A 21,982-nucleotide genomic window follows, 5' to 3' on the forward strand; every position below is an offset into this window, starting at 1 on the left:
CACCATGAAGGCATTTCACATGATTTCAAGTGGCATACTTTAAATTAATGGCTTATAACTCTACAAGGTATAATCAAGTACATGGTCTCATTTAATAGAAAACTTGTGAAAAAAAAAAATAATAATTCTGAAGGAAATAATTTTGTTCATGTTTGGCGGTTCTTACAGCTGCGATTTTACTGAGAAAACCCCAGAAAAAAAGTGATGCAATTTGTTGATTCATTGTGTTATTATTCATGCTTAACAGGTAATAAAATCAAGTTAGCGCATGTTCATAATTGTCACGATTTTGGGGTTGTTCTTGTCATGTTTCTGTGTATTGTCATGATTCATGTCTGTCATGTGATTCCCTGTTGTCATGTGATCCTGCCATGTGTCTTGTCATTGGTTAATTGTCTGATCATTGTTCACAGGTGTCCCTTGTCTTGTCTTTAGTCTGTGTGTTTAAGCCCTCATGTTTGTCATGTGTCTTTGTCTAGCATTAATTCCTGTAACCACTGTTGTGTGAGTTTTTGTTCATAGCTTTTTGTCTTGTTTCATGCTTTTGGATTATTTTGTCAATAGCTGCACTTGGGTTCTCAAGGCTTGCCTCCAGTGGATCCTTCTTACAATAATCATGTCATAAACTGCATGTGGGCCAAATTTTGTGTTGATGTCTCAAAGCAATCAAAAGTTATGGCATTTGGAACCAAGGCAGACTTTTTATCAAATGTTTTATCAAGTGTTTTACGGACCAAAAGAACGCCACAAAGCATACACATATTTATAATTACATAGAATAAGTAACAAGAACGGGTCTTTGCGAACGGTCAATTATCAAATGTATTGCTTATTGTTAGTTAATGCATAACAATGTTTCTTAATAAAAATACAACTCTTCATTGTTTGTTCACGTCCATCTCAGGTCTATTAAAAACTATAAACACATACAACTTTTGATTTTAATAATGCATTAGTAAATGCTGAAATTAACTTTAACTAAGATTAATACATGTTTTGGAAGTATTTGTCATTGTTAGTTCATGTTAACTGCTGCAACCGTACTGTAAAGTGTTACCAAATTTGGATTTATTCCTGACTTAACACACAAAACACAAGCCATAAGTGGTCTGTTTTGGCAGAAAAGTGTCATAAAAGTATCAAAAGTAACATTGTATGGAAAAGAGTAGCATGAACATTATTCAAAATATCTCTGAAATCATGAGGGGTTTAAACAACATGAGGCAACAGAAACTAAAGGGAGCGGGTCTTTGGGAACGGTCAATCGGTTCATGAGATCGGTCAAATCTAGTGTCAACCAATCGAGTCATAGAATGTGATTATCATCCCTAATCCCGGTCTGAGCACTCACCTCCCAGTGTGGCCGAGATCAAGATGTGCGTTCCATACTTCTTGATGATGGTGTCGATGAACTGTTGCGTGGACGGCCGTCGTCCGAGCATCCGCATGCTGCGCTGGAAATCCGGCATCAAGGGCAGAGGATTGCGGATCAGATCCCGCCTCTCGATGGCTGTGTTCCTCACCTTCCAGCGTGCAAACTCCCTGCAGAACAGAGCAAAACATGAGGATCTGCATGGGAAAACAACAGACTCGTGCTTCAGTGGAGGGAAGCGAGATATGATTCAGACTGGGCGCAGCTTATATGCACATGCATTTTCAAACATTACAATATCCACAAATGTTAGATTAAAAAAGCAGTCATGGCATATAGACCTGTACTGGCGGTAAACACGCACTTGCATACAGAAATTGCTTTCACTGAAGAAGTTACCATAGCAACAGTGGCTGCTCCAGCACTTTTCATTAGGATCATTATCGAACTGAACATTGGCAAAATATTATTAATTTACTGACATCACAAATATATATATATATATATATATATATATATATAATGTTTTATTTTACATTAGTTTTTAATGATGTTTGTGCATGATCACCTCAATAGATTATCTATAGAAATATTGGTAACACTTAAAGCCTGTATGTTTACTGCATTATATAAGGTATTCATAATGTCCATTATAATGCATTATATATTTAAAAAATAATAATTGCAAGCAAAGTTAAAATGCATTATAATATTTGCAGATTCATTCTTACATCTGAAACTGGTTATTTGTCATGTGGTTTAATGCATTATATTTCTAAAGCTGTAACTGAATAGATAAATATTGTAATGTATCATATTGTTACAACTATTCATGAGTTCATACAATGCATTAAAAGGTGAATTCAAAGGAATAATGAATGCATTAAAAAGTTTATAATGCATTAAACAACATTATAATGCATTATATATATAAAGGCTTTATTAATAAATGCTGTTAGAAATATGTTGCTAATGCATTATCTAATGTTAACAAATGAAACCCTAAAAAAAAGCAGATTTGAAGTAAACTTTTGGGACATCAGAATTGGATTTTGTCTGGTACTTTTTGCAAAACACAATCTCGAATGCATTGGCAATCGCAAAACCTCCACCAGAACCAACAATCATGTGGCAATCACTTCTGTCCAGTGTGAAACAAAAGCAAAAACATATTGTTATTGAATCCAAATCAAGGCTTCCACAAAGTGATCTAATCAACACTGCCAGCGGGTCTGCCGTCCGCATGACTGTCGTGATGAAGCGATGAGCGTCAGTCCTGATTTGCCATTGGCCAGATTTCGGTCTCACTAATCTCACAATTGGTTCGATTAGCATCTCATTTGGCAGCGGATCACAAGCGTCTAGTTCCTGTAATGAAGTGAAAATTGAAATTCCTTGAGACATGTAATGCATTCACTGACTAATAATCTGAGGAAAACGCGTTTCAATTCAGTTGAGGCTCAACAGTACTTTAAAGAAGCATCTATTTTCATAAATGCTGAGTTTGGAGTTGGACACTGGAAACGTCCATTCAGCACCTGTCTAAAGTCTGAAGTCTTGAGCAGGTTAACGTGAGTAAAAGTGCCAGAGAAGCAGAAGCCGTCACGGCTGAACTTCTGCAAACTAACTGGACCTTTAGACCACTCGAGATCACTCACAGATGTAGACGAGATCATTCACAGACCACTGTTTATCTTATCAGATGTTTTAGATTGCTAAATGCAAGATAGAAATGAAGGCACTTTATTAATTATGGATTTAAGTAATATCAAATAAACGAGTGTGACTCAGGATTACATGTGGCAGTCATGCTCATTTTCACATCAACACCCCGGCTGTGTGTTTGAGCTTGCTTCTATACAACAGCTCAATAAACAAACTCTTAATACCGAGTAACTTGATGGATGGATGGATGGATGGATGGATGGATGGATGATAGACAGACACACACACACACACACATAGAGAGAGAGAGAGAGACAGACAGACAGACAGACAGACAGACAGACAGACAGACAGACAGATAACAACACACTTGAAATGCAGAACAGCAATCCACTGATTATTGTTTGATCGTTTACTTGAGAGACGCCACCGACAGTGATTGTAGGATTTCACCTGCTGTCCCACAGGTCTCTTTTCACACTGAGTCTGAACCACAGTACATTTACAACATCAACGTGAGATCTGGTAGCAGCTGTTTAGCACTGTAACAACTTCAGAGGAATACAGGCTAATTTCACTGTTATTTTTTCCTCTTGATTTGCCACCAAAACTTCACTTGCAAGCGATGCGAAGACCGAGATTTCTGAAGATGATTTATTCAGAGACAAGCTGATAACAGACATTATTATTCTAGAATAAATGATTGTGCACAAATTCTCAGTCATCAATAGTTGTTTACTCCTGCAGTTCTGGTGTAGATTCAATGGTTTCTTTGCTTTTGGGTGCAACTCGACTGCTTTGACATCAAGCAAGCAAACGGGTGTCTTTACGAAGAGCGCATGTGTGACAGTGCTCTCCAAATGTCAGAAATGACTCATTGGGAATGATGCAAAATCCTGATTGTTTCTTCAGTTTGCTGCAGAACGGACAGAAACTACTATGAAAAAAGCGCTGGTGCATCGACTCCACGTCAGAATCCCAGTAACTTCTTGTTCGAACACCAGCCTGAAACCTGGCGACTTCACTGACCTCACAGGTTGTGTGATAAGAAGGCAGAGAACATGCTTAATAGACTGAACCTGTACAGATATCGATCCGCCTTTCCAACGCTTCTAAATAAAACAGTCAATTAACGCAGTTACCAGGGCTTATCTGCTAGTGTGCATGCACTTTCCAAATCCAGAAACCCTGGACATATTAATTGGCTTTCCAAATCCACAGCACGGTTTTTCCCAAGTCTGGGACACAGAATTAATGGAGTAAAACAAAAAGTGTTACAGTACTTTGCAAATTACAGTAATACAGTCATTTGATTACATCGACCGAAAAAAATGGTGCAGGCTTTATATTGAAACAATTTTCACTTCTCAAATATAATAATAATATAATATTATAATAATAATATAATATAATATTTCTCAAATAATTACAAATAAATGGCAAGTAATACTATGGATTTTGAGGTAGAAAGACTGAAACAGTATTTTCTTGTAAAACATACAGAAATAATATTGTGCTTTTTAGGTTTCTAAATAACAAAACTCTTGAAATCCAAAACAGCAATCCTCTGATTTCATATTGTTGCATCTTTTAATTGAGAGACGCTGCCGAAAGTGTTTTCACATTTGGTTTGATTGTTTACAGTAATTGGTTGTGCATTTGAAAATAAATAAATAAAAATACAAAGAATTTTATTTACAATATTAGAGATATCTTTTTTTTAACAATCAGAATCAGAATGTTTACTGTTATATATATTAATACTACAAGGCTGATGAATGTTTGATTCTGATTGTTTGTCGAACGTTCTAAGGTGTGCAATTATTTTCAGGGAAACGCACGGCTAAAGTAGTTCCAGGCAGGTTTTGACCGCATTACGTGTCCATATCACTTCACCAAATGATTTCAGTTCTTGGTCCTTGCAGCCGACAACAGCAAAAGAATCAAAATCTACAAAGACACTGACCAAGCAAATACATACACTCACCTAAAGGATTATTAGGAACACCATACTAATACTGTGTTTGACCCCCTTTCGCCTTCAGAACTGCCTTAATTCTACGTGGCATTGATTCAACAAGGTGCTGAAAGCATTCTTTAGAAATGTTGGCCCATATTGATAGGATAGCATCTTGCAGTTGATGGAGATTTGTGGGATGCACATCCAGGGCACGAAGCTCCCGTTCCACCACATCCCAAAGATGCTCTATTGGGTTGAGATCTGGTGACTGTGGGGGCCATTTTAGTACAGTGAACTCATTGTCATGTTCAAGAAACCAATTTGAAATGATTCGAGCTTTGTGACATGGTGCATTATCCTGCTGGAAGTAGCCATCAGAGGATGGGTATATGGTGGACATAAAGGGATGGACAATGTCAGAAACAATGCTCAGGTAGGCCGTGGCATTTAAACGATGCCCAATTGGCACTAAGGGGCCTAAAGTGTGCCAAGAAAACATCCCCCACACCATTACACCACCACCAACAGCCTGCACAGTGGTAACAAGGCATGATGGATCCATGTTCTCATTCTGTTTACGCCAAATTCTGACTCTACCATCTGAATGTCTCAACAGAAATCGAGACTCATCAGACCAGGCAACATTTTTCCAGTCTTCAACTGTCCAATTTTGGTGAGCTCGTGCAAATTGTAGCCTCTTTTTCCTATTTGTAGTGGAGATGAGTGGTACCCGGTGGGGTCTTCTGCTGTTGTAGCCCATCCGCCTCAAGGTTGTGCATGTTGTGGCTTCACAAATGCTTTGCTGCATACCTCGGTTGTAACGAGTGGTTATTTCAGTCAAAGTTGCTCTTCTATCAGCTTGAATCAGTCAGCCCATTCTCCTCTGACCTCTAGCATCAACAAGGCATTTTCGCCCACAGGACTGCCGCATACTGGATGTTTTTCCCTTTTCACACCATTCTTTGTAAACCCTAGAAATGGTTGTGCGTGAAAATCCCAGTTACTGAGCAGATTGTGAAATACTCAAACCGGCCCGTCTGGCACCAACAACCATGCCACGCTCAAAATTGCTTAAATCACATTTCTTTCCCATTCTGACATTCAGTTTGGAGTTCAGGAGATTGTCTTGACCAGGACCACAGCCCTAAATGCATTGAAGCAACTGCCATGTGATTGGTTGATTAGATAATTGCATTAATGAGAAATTGAACAGGTGTTCCTAATAATCCTTTAGGTGAGTGTATAACAAACGATAGAATAAAACTGGGGGAAAAATATTTCCATGTTTTTCTCATGAAATTACGTTTTATCACCTACGTTAAGCACGCTCTGTTTCTCCCGCTCTCTCTCCCATACACACACCGAAACATACATGTGCACAAAGACTTTCTGTCAGTGCTGCTCCGCGACTTTAGCAACAAAATAGTTTCACAACTGAAAGGCTACATGATATTTCTCAGTAGCAAGTCAGTAACGTAGTTGTTTTTGAAGCAGTTAAACTTACAGCTTTGCTATTAGTAGACGCTGAACACAGAGAGACATACAGACTCACACACTTAATCAATCACTCTTTCTTTCTCTGTAATAACTGCATTAGTCTGCATATCAGTGGGTCAATCCTCCATTACTAGCTCTGAGATCAGCAACTGAGTCTTGGATGATATGAGTTAACCCGTTTTCCAGTAAAGTTAAGGTATAAACTGATAGAAAGTTTAAAACTAGATTTTTGCTCCTTACCCCGATTTCTACCGTAAACTTCAGTTGAACTGCATTGCCAGGTTTTTGGATTGCATGTAAACCAACAACCAATAGGTCATCAGTGTATTAGTGTGGATGTAAATGTGCTCAATGTCTTGATAGTATAAGGGAAATAATTGACTCCAGGCTTTTTGTGAGTTATCAGCGTATGAGTGTGCATGTAAATGTGCTCAATGTCTCAAGGTCTCAATTGACTCAAGGCCATTGAATTAGGCTTTTAGAAAAAAATTAAATAATGCACACCTGAGGTGGTAATGCAGTCACGACGCAAGTGGAGCAAACATTATTTATTTATAATATGCATCATTTTTCTGAAGTCAATTATTCCGTCCATACACACACTGGAAGAATGGAGAACGTGTCAAAATCCAACAAAAACTAGATCCCTCCAACGTTAATCAACAGTGTTTACACTACAAGTGTGTAGCAATGGTGTAGCGTAACATCACTACAGTTTTATTGATCATAATCTAGATTCTGTAGATTTCTGAACGTGAAACAGCCTCATTCAGAATGTGTCTCTTTTCTGATGTTTTATGTAAATATATACTGTTGATTTCGCTGCCGAGTGTGCTTTTTTTGGATTAACAAAACATTTCAAATAACACTTTATTTGCTGAAGTCTCGAATGGGCTGTGGAGGATTGTGAAGTTCTGGTCCACAGCTGTTCCTCAGCGTTCCTCGTCCGGAAATGTTCAGCAAGACAAATTGTGAATTGAGCAGAACTGATTGTGTTCTACAAACGTTGGTGGTTTGGAGGGCTTTGGGGTCGGTACTGTAATAAAAATATCACCAGGCGTCTGGGAGCTCCGGGCAAGCGCGTACAATTAAGTCTACCTGCGTGAAGCCGACCCTCGCTGAGCCGCCGGTGCCAGAACAATTCTGGAGTGACACCCTCTTATTCAGACACTTCACAAACTGAGATCAGCAGGTTCGTCTTGAGAATAAATATATCTAGGCAAAACATGCTGATAATTCAGTTACAGCCGAGGTTTTCGCTCCTCGATGGAAGTCGAAGCGCTACGCCTTTGGAAATCATTCTAAGAGCTTGGTAATTACTGCTCTTCAAGGGAACAGGAACAAATATATGCAAATTGCATTGTGTCTGCTTTTGCATCAACAAATCTCAAGGTAAAGTAGTGCAGATAATGAGGCGTATTAAGACTCCACATGAAATCACTCAGGAGGAGGATATAAGGTGTGTCGGAGGCACACACGTGTGCGGATGCTTGAGTAGATGGGAAGAAAATGAGACGAGGCAGCTGAGGAATGGGATGTGCAGAAGCGACAGAAGGAGGGAGAGTGAAGAATGAAGATGAGAACAGAACAAGAGACTGGAATACTGATGAGTTCTGCACATGGACCAGACTAGACTTCTTCACGTCACGGACTCATAAACACACACAACTCGAAAGTATGATAGAATGAGCCGCATCTGAAGGTAAACGAACACCTGCGTGCTAATCTGCAAGTTCTGGGCAACCGTGGACAGACGTAGAGTTTGGCCAATGGAGCAATACTTGATGAAAAAAACGTTAATTCTGATTACTAATATTAATAAGTGAAACTTATTTGATAATTTTATCATATAACACACAGGCTTGCCTTGTTTACAGTCATTGCTTGAGTTATGAACAGTTAGGAAACTGACTATATTTCTTGACTTGCCATAAAGGAATATGAAGTAAGATGGTATTAAAATGTCCAAAGGAAACAAAATAATTGAACTGTTTCTTAGGGATGCACTGATATTTTTGGCCACAAAAGACATACATTTCCACTTTTGGATGAAAGAACAAACAAACAACTGTATTATTTGATGGAATAATCATTGATTCTGATTACTGATATTTATAAGTAATACTTATTTGACAGTTTTATCTTATAACACACAGTGGCTTGAGTGGCTTATTGGTTTATGAACATCATATATTGAGTTATAAACAGTTAAAAAAAAAAAAAAAAAAAAGAATAAATTGCCATTTTCAGATATTGGAAATAATTGAAAGGGGGAAAAGGCTGAAGACTCTAAATAGGTTCATGAATTGTAACAGAAATATTAAACAGAAACTTCAACACAGAGGAAAAAGTTGCATGAATTTAATAGTTTTCTACACAGCTGCCATTTTAAAAATTGTTGGAGCCAAAATATAACCACACCAATTATATATATATGGACAAACTGGTCTGAAAAAAATATCTAGGAATAGAGTATAGTTATATATATATATGACTATATTTCTTGACTTGCCATAAAGGAATATGAAGTAAGATGGTATTAAAATATCCAAAGGGAACAAAGTAATTGAACTGTTCCTTAGGGATGCACTGATATTTTATATCTAGGAATAGAGTATAGTTATATATATATATATATAACTATACTCTATTCCTAGATATTTTTTTCAGACCAGTTTGTCCAGATTTGTCCATTATGATTTCGTTTTTAGCACATCACTACTTTTTATCATCATCATCAAAAAAAAACAAAAAAACACAATCTCTTTAAAATATTGTTGATAACTGACCCATAGGCTTCACTTTAGTATGTATTTTGGCATTCCATGCTTTTCTCTAAAGTACCTTGGACTTCCATGTAAATACCATGGAACATGAGTGTAAATACAAAAAAATACCATGGTATTATCTGATATCTTCACTAAACTACTGAGGGTTTCGTAAATGCTTGAATTCTTTCTTCTGAGTGTTTTGATGTAATATTATCAAGGTCAATTTTCTAGTTTGGACGGACCACACCAGCATATGTTCTCTGTTGGTTGGCAATATAACTGTAATGTGTTATTTTTCACACTTTCATTTAAAAAAAAAACAAGAACCAGCGATGACAATGGAAAGACAAGACAAGCTCTAGATATTCTGCCGTTTTCCCCTTCCACTCCTCCTGCGTTCCAGTGAATTCGCTGTGAAAGGCTCCGTGGGCCCTCAAATTGACCTATTACTTAGCTCCAATTCTGCTCAAGCCGATCAACACGTTTCAATCTCCAGCTGCATAGCTTCAGCGTTCCTCCGTTCTCCTGCGGTTGTTCTGCAGGTTATTAGGGTCAGAGCGCTTTCTCTCCCTCGCTCGTCTCTGGACTGTGTCCAAATTCACAGACTGCAACAGTAAAGTCATCTACTGCCAGAGCCCGGATCACTGGTGCGTTCTGTTCAAGAGAAACTTTAAGGTAATAAATCTTCTTACTCTGAGAGGCTCGTGGACTTCCTGTGTGTGTCTTTGTGAGTGTACGCACGTGCTTGGCATTGTGCTAAAGTATATCTTTGTGAAATACTCAAACACACCATCCCAGCGAACAGGGAACATTCTTAAAACGTTTTCTCAAACTTACGAACAAACGTTCTTCCAGTGAATTTAATAGAATGTTTGTTTAAAGTTATCTGGTATTTTTTAATGTTCTCAAAATGTTAGCAAAAAAAAAAAAAAAAACATTGTTCAAGGAACTTTTTTCTAAAATGTTTTATTTGGACTTTTTTTTTTAATGTTATTACTAGTTTCAGAACGTTCAGAGAACATTCAAAAGTAACGTTCCCATAATGTTTGAAGAATGATCAAATGGAATGTTTCCTTAACGTTCATATAACCAAGAAAAAACTTTTTTAAAACATAAAAAAAACTGGACGTTTTGAACATTCAGAAAATATTAAAAAAAAAAATTATATAACTTAATGGGAATGTTGGCAAAACATTTTTTAGAACTAAGCTGGGAAAATCTGTTTATTTTACCGTCATTAAAAATAGTGCCAAAAATGTACTATGGTAGCTATGCAAATATCTCAGTTCATGCGCAGTTGAAAAAAAAAAAAAAAAAAGGTGAATACGGAATTTAGCTTAAAATCCCAAGTCATTTGATGGCCGGCTTGACTGGGTGGTTATTAGCTACTACCAGCCAATCAATGCTATAATCTGATTAACTGTCATCAAAAGAGCATCACTAATCACATTTGTGACTAAAAATTTTGGCCGATAACCAGTCATTCTTTATATTTGAAAGCCGATAAGCCGATGTCCGATAAATCTATAAATTCAATTTTTTATATCATTTTTGAGAGCCTGATTACAATGTTTCACTGCATTTCTGAGCCTTATTCTGGTTTCTGTGTCTTGGCTTTTTTGATTCTCTGCCCATTTTCTGGATTACTCTTATTACCTGTGTTTTTTGCCTTGTTGCTCATCTTGACTGTTTGACCTTTAGCTTGTCACATGGATTACGATTCTGGATTGTCCTAATAAAGCTGCATTTGGATCTTCAACCCAAGTCTTGTAGCAGTTCGTAACAGGTATCTTCACATGCACTAATTTTCATCAGTTGTAATGAATCCAATTCAATTTAAGATTTTGAAAATTATATTTATATAAGCCTTAAACTTTACAATTGGATTCAAATATTTGTTAATATGTGGTAACATAATATGTGGTAAAATATTTGGTAACATTTTGAAAAAGATGTAAAATGCATGTAGACATTTGCATCACAGCACTAGTGCGGAAGGTATTTTAAAATTCGACTGAGAAAAAGTTGTTTTTAAATGCTTGATATATTGATCCGATTATTTCAGGTCTACACCACCCTTTCAATCCGATCGAAATTACATTTGGATTGACCTCAGTCAGATCAAATGAGGTGTTTACATAGAGGCTTTTCAATACGATTAAGCCATCAATCCGATTATGAGCAGATTATTTGGGGTCATGTAAACATATCAACTGACAGTGACAACAACAATTCAGATTTATCCCTTATATTAAAGAACGTCAACATAGGCTTTAATTTTATTTTATATTTATTTATTTCAGCGACACATTAACCCAAAGAGATTTATGCAAGTATTTAATTGTAAGGTGTCAAAAGGCTAGCCGAGCTTCAAGCTATTATTATCTAGAATAGTTCAACTCTAGTCAAACTAGTCTTTATAAAAGTGTTCAGCTACTAATAAAAAAATATTTGGGGGTGAGCAATATCAAAAGGTTTCAATTAGGGTGACAAACCACAGCCAATGAGCGCAGCCAGAGGTTATCAGTTCAACATCAAGAGTGAAATCTCAATCACACATCAGTTAAACTCTGAAAATACCTCCTCTCATCTTTGGCCTTTATTGAGGAGCCATATGTGAGAGCCATATGTATTTAGGCCCATAAGCTCCGATTAGCAAAAGCTGTTGGATGGAAGTTGCGATATGATTCACTGCATTATTTCTCAGCTCAACGGCAGATTTAATGACCTCTCTGAGGAACTCCTGTGATAACAAATAGCCCACGCCACCAGCGGCGGAGTGCACAGGACAGGAGTGATTATCATGCCTCAAAACCATTAGAAAGAGCCGCTGCGCGTTAGTCGCTCAACACTGAGGAAACCTGTGTTTGGAGAGTTGGTTAATAGCATTAATCAGTTGAGATATCACTTAAATAACTCGTCGTCTAACGCAGGAAACGCCTTGGAAAATAGATCTGTGCTTTTTCTTACTACAATGTGAGTGGAGTTTTCCAAGTCAAAGCCCATTGCAGTGATATTAGGGCCTTTCTGACACCAAAGTCCATCATTGTCCACAACAAATATATTTAAAAGCCAGAGACTCATAGTTTCTGTAAATCAGATCGGATTCCAGAAGTTTTAAGAGCTGATTGTTTTTCAGGGCTTCCAATCTTTATATCCAGTGAATTTGAGTTATTTGTAGCAGGCTGAGAGTTTGGGGCGTGGCTACTGTAACAGGGCGTGGCTACTGTAACAGGCTGAGAGTTTGGGGCGTGGCTACTGTAGCAGGCTGAGAGTTTGGGGCGTGGCTACTGTAACAGGCTGAGAGTTTGGGGCGTGGCTACTGTAGCAGGCTGAGAGTTTGGGGAGTGGCTACTGTAACAGGCTGAGAGTTTGGGGCGTGGCTACTGTAGCAGGCTGAGATATTGGGGGCGTGGCTACTTTAACAGGCTGAGAGTTTGGGGCGTGGCTACTGTAGCAGACTGAGAGTTTGGGGCGTGGCTACTGTAGCAGGTGGAGAGTTTGGGGAGTGGCTACTGTAACAGGCTGAGAGTTTGGGGCATGGCTACTGTAACAGGCTGAGAGTTTGGGGCGTGGCTACTGTAGCAGGCTGAGAGTTTGGGGCGTGGCTACTGTAGCAGGTGGAGAGTTTGGGGAGTGGCTACTGTAACAGGCTGAGAGTTTGGGGCGTGGCTACTGTAACAGGCTGAGAGTTTGGGGCGTGGCTACTGTAACGGGCTGAGAGTTTGGGGTGTGGCTACTGTAGCAGACAGAGTTTGGGGCTTGGTTACTGTAACAGGCTGAGAGATTGGGGGCGTGGCTACTTGAACAGGCTGAGAGTTTGGGGCGTGGCTACTGTAGCAGACTGAGAGTTTGGGGAGTGGCTACTGTAGCAGACTGAGAGTTTGGGGAGTGGCTACTGTAGCAGACTGAGAGTTTGGGGCAACAGTAAGTGATACTTGCCTTTAGAAAAGTAGGACAAAAACTGATTTGTGTGACAACTGAACAATCTTCCAGCATATATATGTGTCCTCGGCATGTATCAGTTTGTACCTCAGGGACATGACAAAACATTGTATCACAGAAAAACCTTGTCTTCTTTAATACTTCAGTCCACACACTAAAAAAACACAACACGTGTTTGTTTGTCTCTGTGTAAATATATCCCGTACAAATCACACTGAATTTGAGGTGTCCTGTCACAAGTTAATTCCCCTGTGCGATCATCTGAGGGAACAGTAGAATCCAGCTCTGAACATTTATAGCAGGACCCCGTCTGTTTTCCCCATCGCAGCGTTCAGACAGCAGCATAATCAAAGACAATCGCTCATCTGAGCAGAGGACAAATCCCACCAGGCACTGCTTCGCCTAATGATCGCTTCTGATGCTTTGTTACAAATCTAGTTGCATTTTATTACCCAAAGATGGCACTTAGATATCATGGAGAGAAACTTTTTACAATCCAATTCATTTTTTCATGTTGAATGTCCTATCTCACTTATAAATGCATGACATTATTGTAAATGTAAAATTGATTACAAATACCATTTCATTTTGGTGTTTACACGCGTTCCTCTGTTACTTTGGCAAAAACTGGTACACTCATAAAAAAATGTAATCCAAAAATCCAAAATAGGATTTTAGCAGCGAATGACATTCACACTTTAAAAAAAAGTCTTTTTTTTTGTATGTTTTTGTATCTTTCAATTCCACAAAAGGTTCTTTATAATGGAAAAAATGTTCTTCAAACTAAGAAAAAAGTTCACTGAAAGGCTCTTCTATGGCATTGTTGCAACAACAACAAAAAACCTTTTAGAACCTTTATTTTTGTTTAGAAGAACCTTTTTGGTTCTCCAAATAACTTTTCAGTGAAAAAATCTTGCTCGCACTTTAAAACAGGATGGATTCTGATTGCCTGTCAATGTTTGTATCATTCATCCACTGGAAAAAAAAAAATATATAAAAATGTTCTGAGAGTGATTCAGGCATTTAACCAAAAACCCATTCAGACGTGCTAAAATGAAACTCGTTTCCAGGTTTGGGGCTCATTCCTGCAGCACTCCATTCACGTTGGCAAGAAAGTGTCTGCTGAGCACATAGATGTACCATGATTACCCGTCCAATGGTCAAATCAGTTTCTGTGAAGACTTCTACCCTCTTTATTTGAAAGACATAGATTAAATCTGTGACATAAAGTACTCTGCACAATAACTGGCTGAATCATTCCTGTAATGCGATACCATTTGAACTCTGAGTTTGCGGATTATTTAAATTACACGGTGTACATATTTATGTTACGCTATTAAACTTTATTACTAATTGATTCGTTACACAACAGGATGAAATGAAGAGTTATTGCACAGTTAGCTTATAAGGTCTGTTTGCAATTTTCATAGTCAATTTCATATTTTGAAATCCATCAGATCCATATACTTACTGATGTTTATGCAGCTATTTTCCCTCCAAAATGATGTCACTTCCTGGAAGATGATGCCATTAGGTTTTTGGCTTTTGCCTGGCTGTTGTTAGGATTTTACTTAAAGACAGAATGGAAACTGATTACAAATTAAAACAATATTCTAAAACAAATAACATTTGAGTACAGAGAAAGCAAAATGATGAAGTAGTGGAAGTATTTTAATGTGTCAACTATATTATGACGTATGATATGGCCATTAAAATATAGGCTATTTGATAATAGCAGAAAGATCTGGCTATGCCAACTATTTAGTGATCCAGTGAGAATTTTTAATTGGCCAATTTAATTTGGAGTTTCATGGGAATTCAGCTGGTTAATTCTACTAACAGTGGCACGAACAAAGCATGTATAATTAGATCAAGGCAAGACCTTGTTCACCAGTTTCTGAGCATATTTGTCACATTGGTGGTTCTTTTATGCTAATGAGGTATTATGAATGAGATGGGGATTTTGAGAAGCTGTGAATCACAGTAGGAGAGTGAACTAATAATATCGTGGTTTCAGAAACACTGATGCCTTCTGTAGGTTTGCTCGGGGAAAAAGCCACTCTTGACCTTTCCTCAGATCACAGACCAGCCACACAGAGCTCCTGCCGGCATCTAATCACAATCTGTCCGCTGATAAAGTGCACAAACACACACATGCTGTATATACTCAGCCAGCTCCATGAAGCAGTTTCGCAGGGGTATTCATTTTTCTCTAAAAAGGGTGACATTAGAAGAGGGAACGTGAAGATCATCCAGCATGTGGAAAGGCTTCTCTGAACCGCCGCTCCTGACAGCACTATCCTTCAGTCTGTAAGAGACGTAAGGGAGATATTTTTCCTGAGCTTTCTAAAATAAATGTCCGTCAAAGGAGCCTGGGAACAACATTGCTGTTGGATAAACATACTGCCAAGGCTCTTGTGGGGTCAACTCATTAATTGCATTGTTTAAATTTGATTTGATTTACACTGACAAAACATCACACAATATATCCACTGTTTGGTAATGAGCATTATAAAGACATTCACAGAAGTTCAATATTTACAAAGTATGTAAGATTTATGTTAAAAATACATTATCCTAACCCAGTTTATTATTCATTGACTACTCTTAGTATGCCATTCATGGGTTTCTCTTCTCCACCAAAAGTGTGAACATTGAGACCCTCGGGCACCATCAAAACACTGAAAGCGTACACTCAGATCTGTCAATCACTTTGCAGCTCAACCAATAGCGAGAGTTTGGGGTGTGGCTACTTTTGCAGGCAGAGAGTTAAAATCAATAAAAGCATAACAATACCAATAATTAAAGCATTTTTCTCAGTAAGGTTTCAAGGCTCATTTGATGGGGCTATTTGTAAAATAGGCATTTTGTCTTGCTTTTTTGATTCACTATGTAAAAATTCTGTAAGTTTCATTACTTAAACCTCTCCCCAGACCTGTGTGCCATTTACTGTACAAACCCAGTCACAATTCCAGTGACTTTCTCAACCTGGAACTGAAAAACGAATTTTTACAAATTACATTTTTTCTAATTATATCTACATATCAATGCCTATTTAGTATTCAGCAATTTGATGGGGTGTTGGTACCCATTTCACATGCAAATATGTGAGCCAATCCTAGATCATTTACATACAGAAACAGTGAAGCTACAGTAGCAAAAACAGCCATGTTCATAATCATGAATAACTAAATGAAATGTAGATTTTTAGGAAAAATAATTAAAACTATGAATATTATTTCATGCAAAACTTAATCCTAACGGTCAGAGAGAAAGCAGACACTAGTCATGAAAAACAAAACTATGAATGTTTTAGTGCAAGAAACTGACACTTATGAGCAGACAAAAACCCTTTTAAATCTGTATGAGAATAGAGTACAACATTTTAAAATGACAGCAATAATTTTTCCAATCAAGAACTGATTCATTTTGTGATTGGTGAGCAATTAACAGCAGAGAGAGACAGAAACCCCTGATGTGCTGTTCTGACTCAATCGCTTGCTCTCTTCGTGTCTCGCACTTCTTCTGTTCATTCACGGGTCCCGTCACTTCTCTTAGTTCGCTATAAAAGCTCCTCTTAAAGTGGAAGTTGGGAGAGCAGCACAATGTGACTTTTCATAATGATCAGCCTGGTCAAACCAAACCCATAAATCACTCTAGCACAAATACAACCAAGCTGCACAATCCACTGCCTTTAAATATACAGGCGGCGTGAAAGTAGGTTTGAAAATCAATGCATTTCATTTCCGTCGCATGTTCCTTACGCCGCCTGCCCTCATTTTCATTCCGCTGACAATGGATATACGCAGCCTGAAACCTGGAAAAGTGCAAACAGAAGAGCAGAAAGATGTGGGTTTCTTTTTTTTTTATTGTGGCTTAATGGAAATTAAACCACATTGGCTCCTTTTAAAAGCCTTATAAACTCTCAGGCACAACAGCTGAAAGGGGATTCAATGTTTGGGTGGTGTCACATCTGACAGATACAGTACAAATAACATTTCCTGATTAACTACTGATAAAGTTTTCATAGTTACCAATACGTTTCAAGTTGGGATGAAACAAAAATAGCTACAGAATCCTCGATTGCAAAATGCCGGAAGTGACTCATCAAGGACGAGAATGTGTGAAGCATATTATTAGACCATTTTCAAAGGCTGTACGATATTGAAACTATTTAAAGTCCCCCTGTAGTCGATAATTGTATCCCTTAAAACTCATCTTTGATCACCAAAATGACATCTTTAAACGTTTTTTTCATTGAAAAAAAAAAATTCTTCATGCCTTAAAATATCTTGAATGTAACTCGACACCCTTGCCTCATTTAGTATGCGCAGTTCTATGAATATGCAAATGAGCCCCGCCTCCACTCACTCACTCAGCTCAGAGATCCACTGGTTGACGATCACACGTTGATCTGATTGGTTACAAGGTCGTTTGTGACGTCAGAAACACCAGCGATTTCAAAGCGTGTTTTTGAGACTGTCTTTGGTTCACTGCAGTTTTAAGGAGAAAATACTCAGCAATGGTGTCGACTTATGAACTTACACATGGTTTGTCTTAAAGCATATTAAAAACACCACATAGACACATAAACTACATTAAAAGCTGGATTTTCACCACAGGGGGACGTTACAAATCATTATTTAGCATAGTGCTTTTGTGAGATTCAGTTAAATAATATATAATAATATATATGCGCTGCAGGGTTCATGAAGCAAGTTACGTGTTTCTTCAAGCGTCTGCGAGCGGCTCAGTTCACAGTAAACGCTGTTCAACACAAACTCAGTCTCTGCATGTGATGTTCGTTTGAATTTCCAATAACGTACATTTGGGAACGCATATAAAGTCTGACGCGCTTTGTGTTTCATAGCAAACTCATCTCTGCATATATCCAGTGGATTGCTTGTTATGTTCATCTAGGAACACAAATCAAGACTTAGGGCCAATCCCAATTCTATTTTATACCCCTTCGCCTACCCCTAACCCTTGCCCCTTGAAACAGAGTGTTAAGGCGTAGGGGTGAAAATATTCCCCTAAGAAATGGGACACCACTACTACACCGTTACATGTCATTATACATCGTCGCTAGCGCCTACGTCACAGGAGATGCTCTAATGTTTATCACAAACTTCCAAGATGCCGTCGTCAGCTGTAGTCTTGCATGAGTTACAGCTATTTTTTGTATTTTTTTTTTAAAAAATTATTATTTTTTTCAAGACCTCCAGACGCGTTTACTTGCGGCGCGAATGAGGCGTTTAGTGCGGCGCGGTGGACACGAATTCGCCTCATTCGCGCGTCCACTTCGCTTCAAACTTTTGCTTTTTACACGCGTCATATTGTTAATGAACTTTAAAGAGTTTTTTGCAATCGTTTCTTTGAAGAACATGGCCGTAAATATGAACACAAGATTGACAAAGAAAATGATTATTGGCAGTCATGTTGCCTCTGTAGCCGGTGTATACAGGTACATTTCTCATACCCCTTCGTTTGAAGTGTGGTCCCGAAAAATCTTCGTTTCAAGGGCTATCTGGCCCTTCCCCTTCCCCCTACCCCTCCAACCAAATGAGAATTGAGACAGCCCTACCCCTTCACGTGCACACGCAAACCAGAGGGGAAGGGGAAAGTGAAGGGGTAAGGGGTAGAATTGGGATTGGCCCTTAATCTACTCCAACACAGGAATACACATCAATATGTTTCTAAACATGCAAACCGTTCAATCGCGATTACAAAATAAAAGTTTAAACAGTTTAAAAAGAGTTTGCATGTTTTGATGTCCACATGTTTTTGTTCAAGAAATTACAGTGGCTGAAGCATTTATATCATAAAGAAGCTGCCAAATATTAAAGATTAAGTAGAAATTTGAATTTAATGTTGTTTGGCCAATAATAAACAAGGATATGATCTGCTATAAAGTGTAACAACAACAATCACCAGTACATTTGTATTATATGTATGTATTATAGTATGTATGTATGTATGTATGTTTATTACATTATGTATTTTACCAGTGTTTTTTTTTTTTTTCTTCAATAAAACCATATGATTACTTGCACCAATTATTATTGCCTCTGTTATTAAACATATGTATTAAGCCATTTTAATGGTTATTGTTCACTCAGGTTTAAAAAAAATAAATAAAAATGATCCGTTTACTCAATTAACAAAATAATTCGATTTGACAACCCTACAATTAAGTGAACTTCTATTTCACAAGGGATTGAGAGATGTGGGCGTGGCACTCGTAAGTATATGCAGATGGGGGCGGAGTTTAAGTGTGTTAAACGATTGGAGGAGACCTGCATACTTTACCAGAGAGAAGTATGTCATTTCCACTGTTGATTAAACATTATGAGGTCAAAACATTATAAAAATGAAACATATGCACAGATGAATTGTCCACAATACGATATAACATAAATTTAGAAAATTGATTTTTATTTCATGCTGACTTCATTCTGAACTGTTTTCCATTCATTCAAAACAGAACTTGAAGTAAAGAACAACTCTGACCTTTTGAAGCTCTTATGTCCTCATATACTGTATTTCATTTCTTCAGCACACACTACAGCTCATTTGCAATCAAGCCCACCTAATGACGGTCACTATGGAGACCAACAGAACTGCTGCGGACCAACACTCTATTTCCATTTTTCCCTGAATGCAGCTGTTTGTTTGCTGCAGAAACTCAATGTTCTTGTCTGGATCTCTGTTTTGTATCTGGAATAGAAAGTACTTATTAGTGGTACTTGGAGTCACTATTTTAAGGTCAGTGATTTGAGCAAGCCTTTAAACATCACTGTAACTTGTCCTGCACAAACATGAATAAATCCTAAAATAATGTAAATAACATGCTAGCATGATTAACATGTTGTTTGCATGATGTTAACTTAACTAGCATGTCGCTAGCATCATGACAGCACGGTTAATGTTGTTTGCATTATGCTAACATGATTAGCATGTTGCTAGCATATTTTAGCAAGATTCTAGCATTATGCAAACATGGTTACAATGCCGTTAGTGTGATGCTAGCATGCTTAAAAAAATAATTTCTGTTGAACATGGATTGGATCCATTTAACATTGCATAATTTCTTGAACTGTATGAAATGACCTGAAATGACTAAGTTTAATTTATTTTCACTGTTTAATGTTAACACAATTAGCATGTTGCTACCCTGATGGTAGCATAATAAACATGTTGTTAACATTATGCTAACAAAATTAGCATGTTTCTAGCATCATGCTAGCACGATTAACATGTTTTCATCAATATTCTAATGTTTAACATTGTGCTAACACAGTTAACATAGGCTATATAACCTTTATTTAAACAGGAAAAGTCCCATTGAGACACAGTCACAACATGTCATTAACATGATGCTAGCACGCTTAATAATATGATTTAACATTTTGTTAGCATGATGCTAGCACATTTTTACTTGTTTTTTGTATAATGTTTTAATAATTAGTTAGGATTTTTAGCACTTGAGTCAAGTCATCTTCATTTATATAGCGCTTTTAACAATGTAGATTGTTTCAAAGCGGCTTTACAGTAACAAACGGATAATTTAAGGTAACAGAGATTGTTTTGGCTTTATAGCGGTTCTTGAATATATTTTCCGGCTAAAGTTAGTTTTGATTGATTCACTTCCGTCGCAAGGATCATTAGTTATTAAATTAGAGGCCGCTAAGACGACACCGTTCTCTCTACACAGACTTTAAACACGAACCTGTGAGAAACGCTGATGGCGCTCACGTGCACATCAAGAATTGAGTATACTTGAGTATATTCTTTTTAATTATATCCCTAATAAGCATACTTCTATTTTGTCAAGTGTTTGCCTACAGTTAGCACCAGTCTTGATGCACATATGACACACTGCATGTGTGATGAGGTTTATTTTAACCTCACTAAACACTCTCTGTGTTTGTTCTGCAGAATCAGGCCTTCCGTTACTTTCTTGTGAGAGCAATGTGTTGTTCACAGCGTCGCCGCTGCCAATATGCGACAGCAGACGGCGAGTGACTGTCCCGCAGAGTCCGTCTGTCCAGAGAGACTGCTAACATTCACACAATGACACACTGAAGGCATCCAACATTTGACACGTCTCATCACCTGTGTGACTCTCATTTAGAGCGAAATGGACGGAAATAAAAACGTACCTGACAGCTTTTCACAGGGAATAGCTACTTGTCAGGCTCTGATTTGAACATTCACAAAAATCACTATTTTCTAGAGCCGAATGACATGTCTAACTGCGGTTGTAATGATTGCTCAAGCCATCTGTGAAGTTATATAAATAAATCTAGATGTCAACCTGTGTTAGCAACATGCTAATATTAGCATCACCTAAAACATGCTAAGAACATACTAACAGATGTTATCAACATCTAGTGAATCGTTAAAACATGCTAGCATCATGCTAATGACATGTTAATGGTGTTAACAATGCTAGACATATTAACATCTTGCTAAAAACATGCTAATCGTGTTAGCTTCATGTAAGCAATTTGCTAATCGTGCTAGCATGATGATAGCAACATGTTAATTATGTTAGCATTATGTTAACAACTCATTTATTTTGTTAGCAAGAAGAAATTATTTTATGATGCAGCAATAAACTAGCTAGTATACCTTAATGCATGCATTTTTTTAACTTTGCTAATTTAAAACATGATCAAAACACTAATCCATTTTAATTACAAAAATTCAAGCAAGAGAGAAAGTGACCGGTATCGGAATCAGCCAATTGTTGTTGGTATCAATCAATCA

The 21,982-nt window shown here is 37.7% G+C and overlaps 1 protein-coding gene across 1 annotated transcript in view; it reads right to left on the minus strand.

Annotated features, from left to right (window-relative positions):
* Nucleotides 1–21,982, minus strand: part of brinp1 (bone morphogenetic protein/retinoic acid inducible neural-specific 1) — a 188,205-nt gene that overhangs the window by 87,204 nt on the left and 79,019 nt on the right. The window contains exon 3 of the mRNA XM_084114158.1: nucleotides 1,352–1,542. Coding sequence (XP_083970284.1) covers nucleotides 1,352–1,542 — 191 coding nt within the window. The remainder of the gene's footprint in view (nucleotides 1–1,351; nucleotides 1,543–21,982) is intronic.

This window comes from Abramis brama, assembly GCF_963993115.1.
Source record: "Abramis brama genome assembly, chromosome: 5".
Lineage (NCBI taxonomy): Eukaryota > Metazoa > Chordata > Actinopteri > Cypriniformes > Leuciscidae > Abramis > Abramis brama.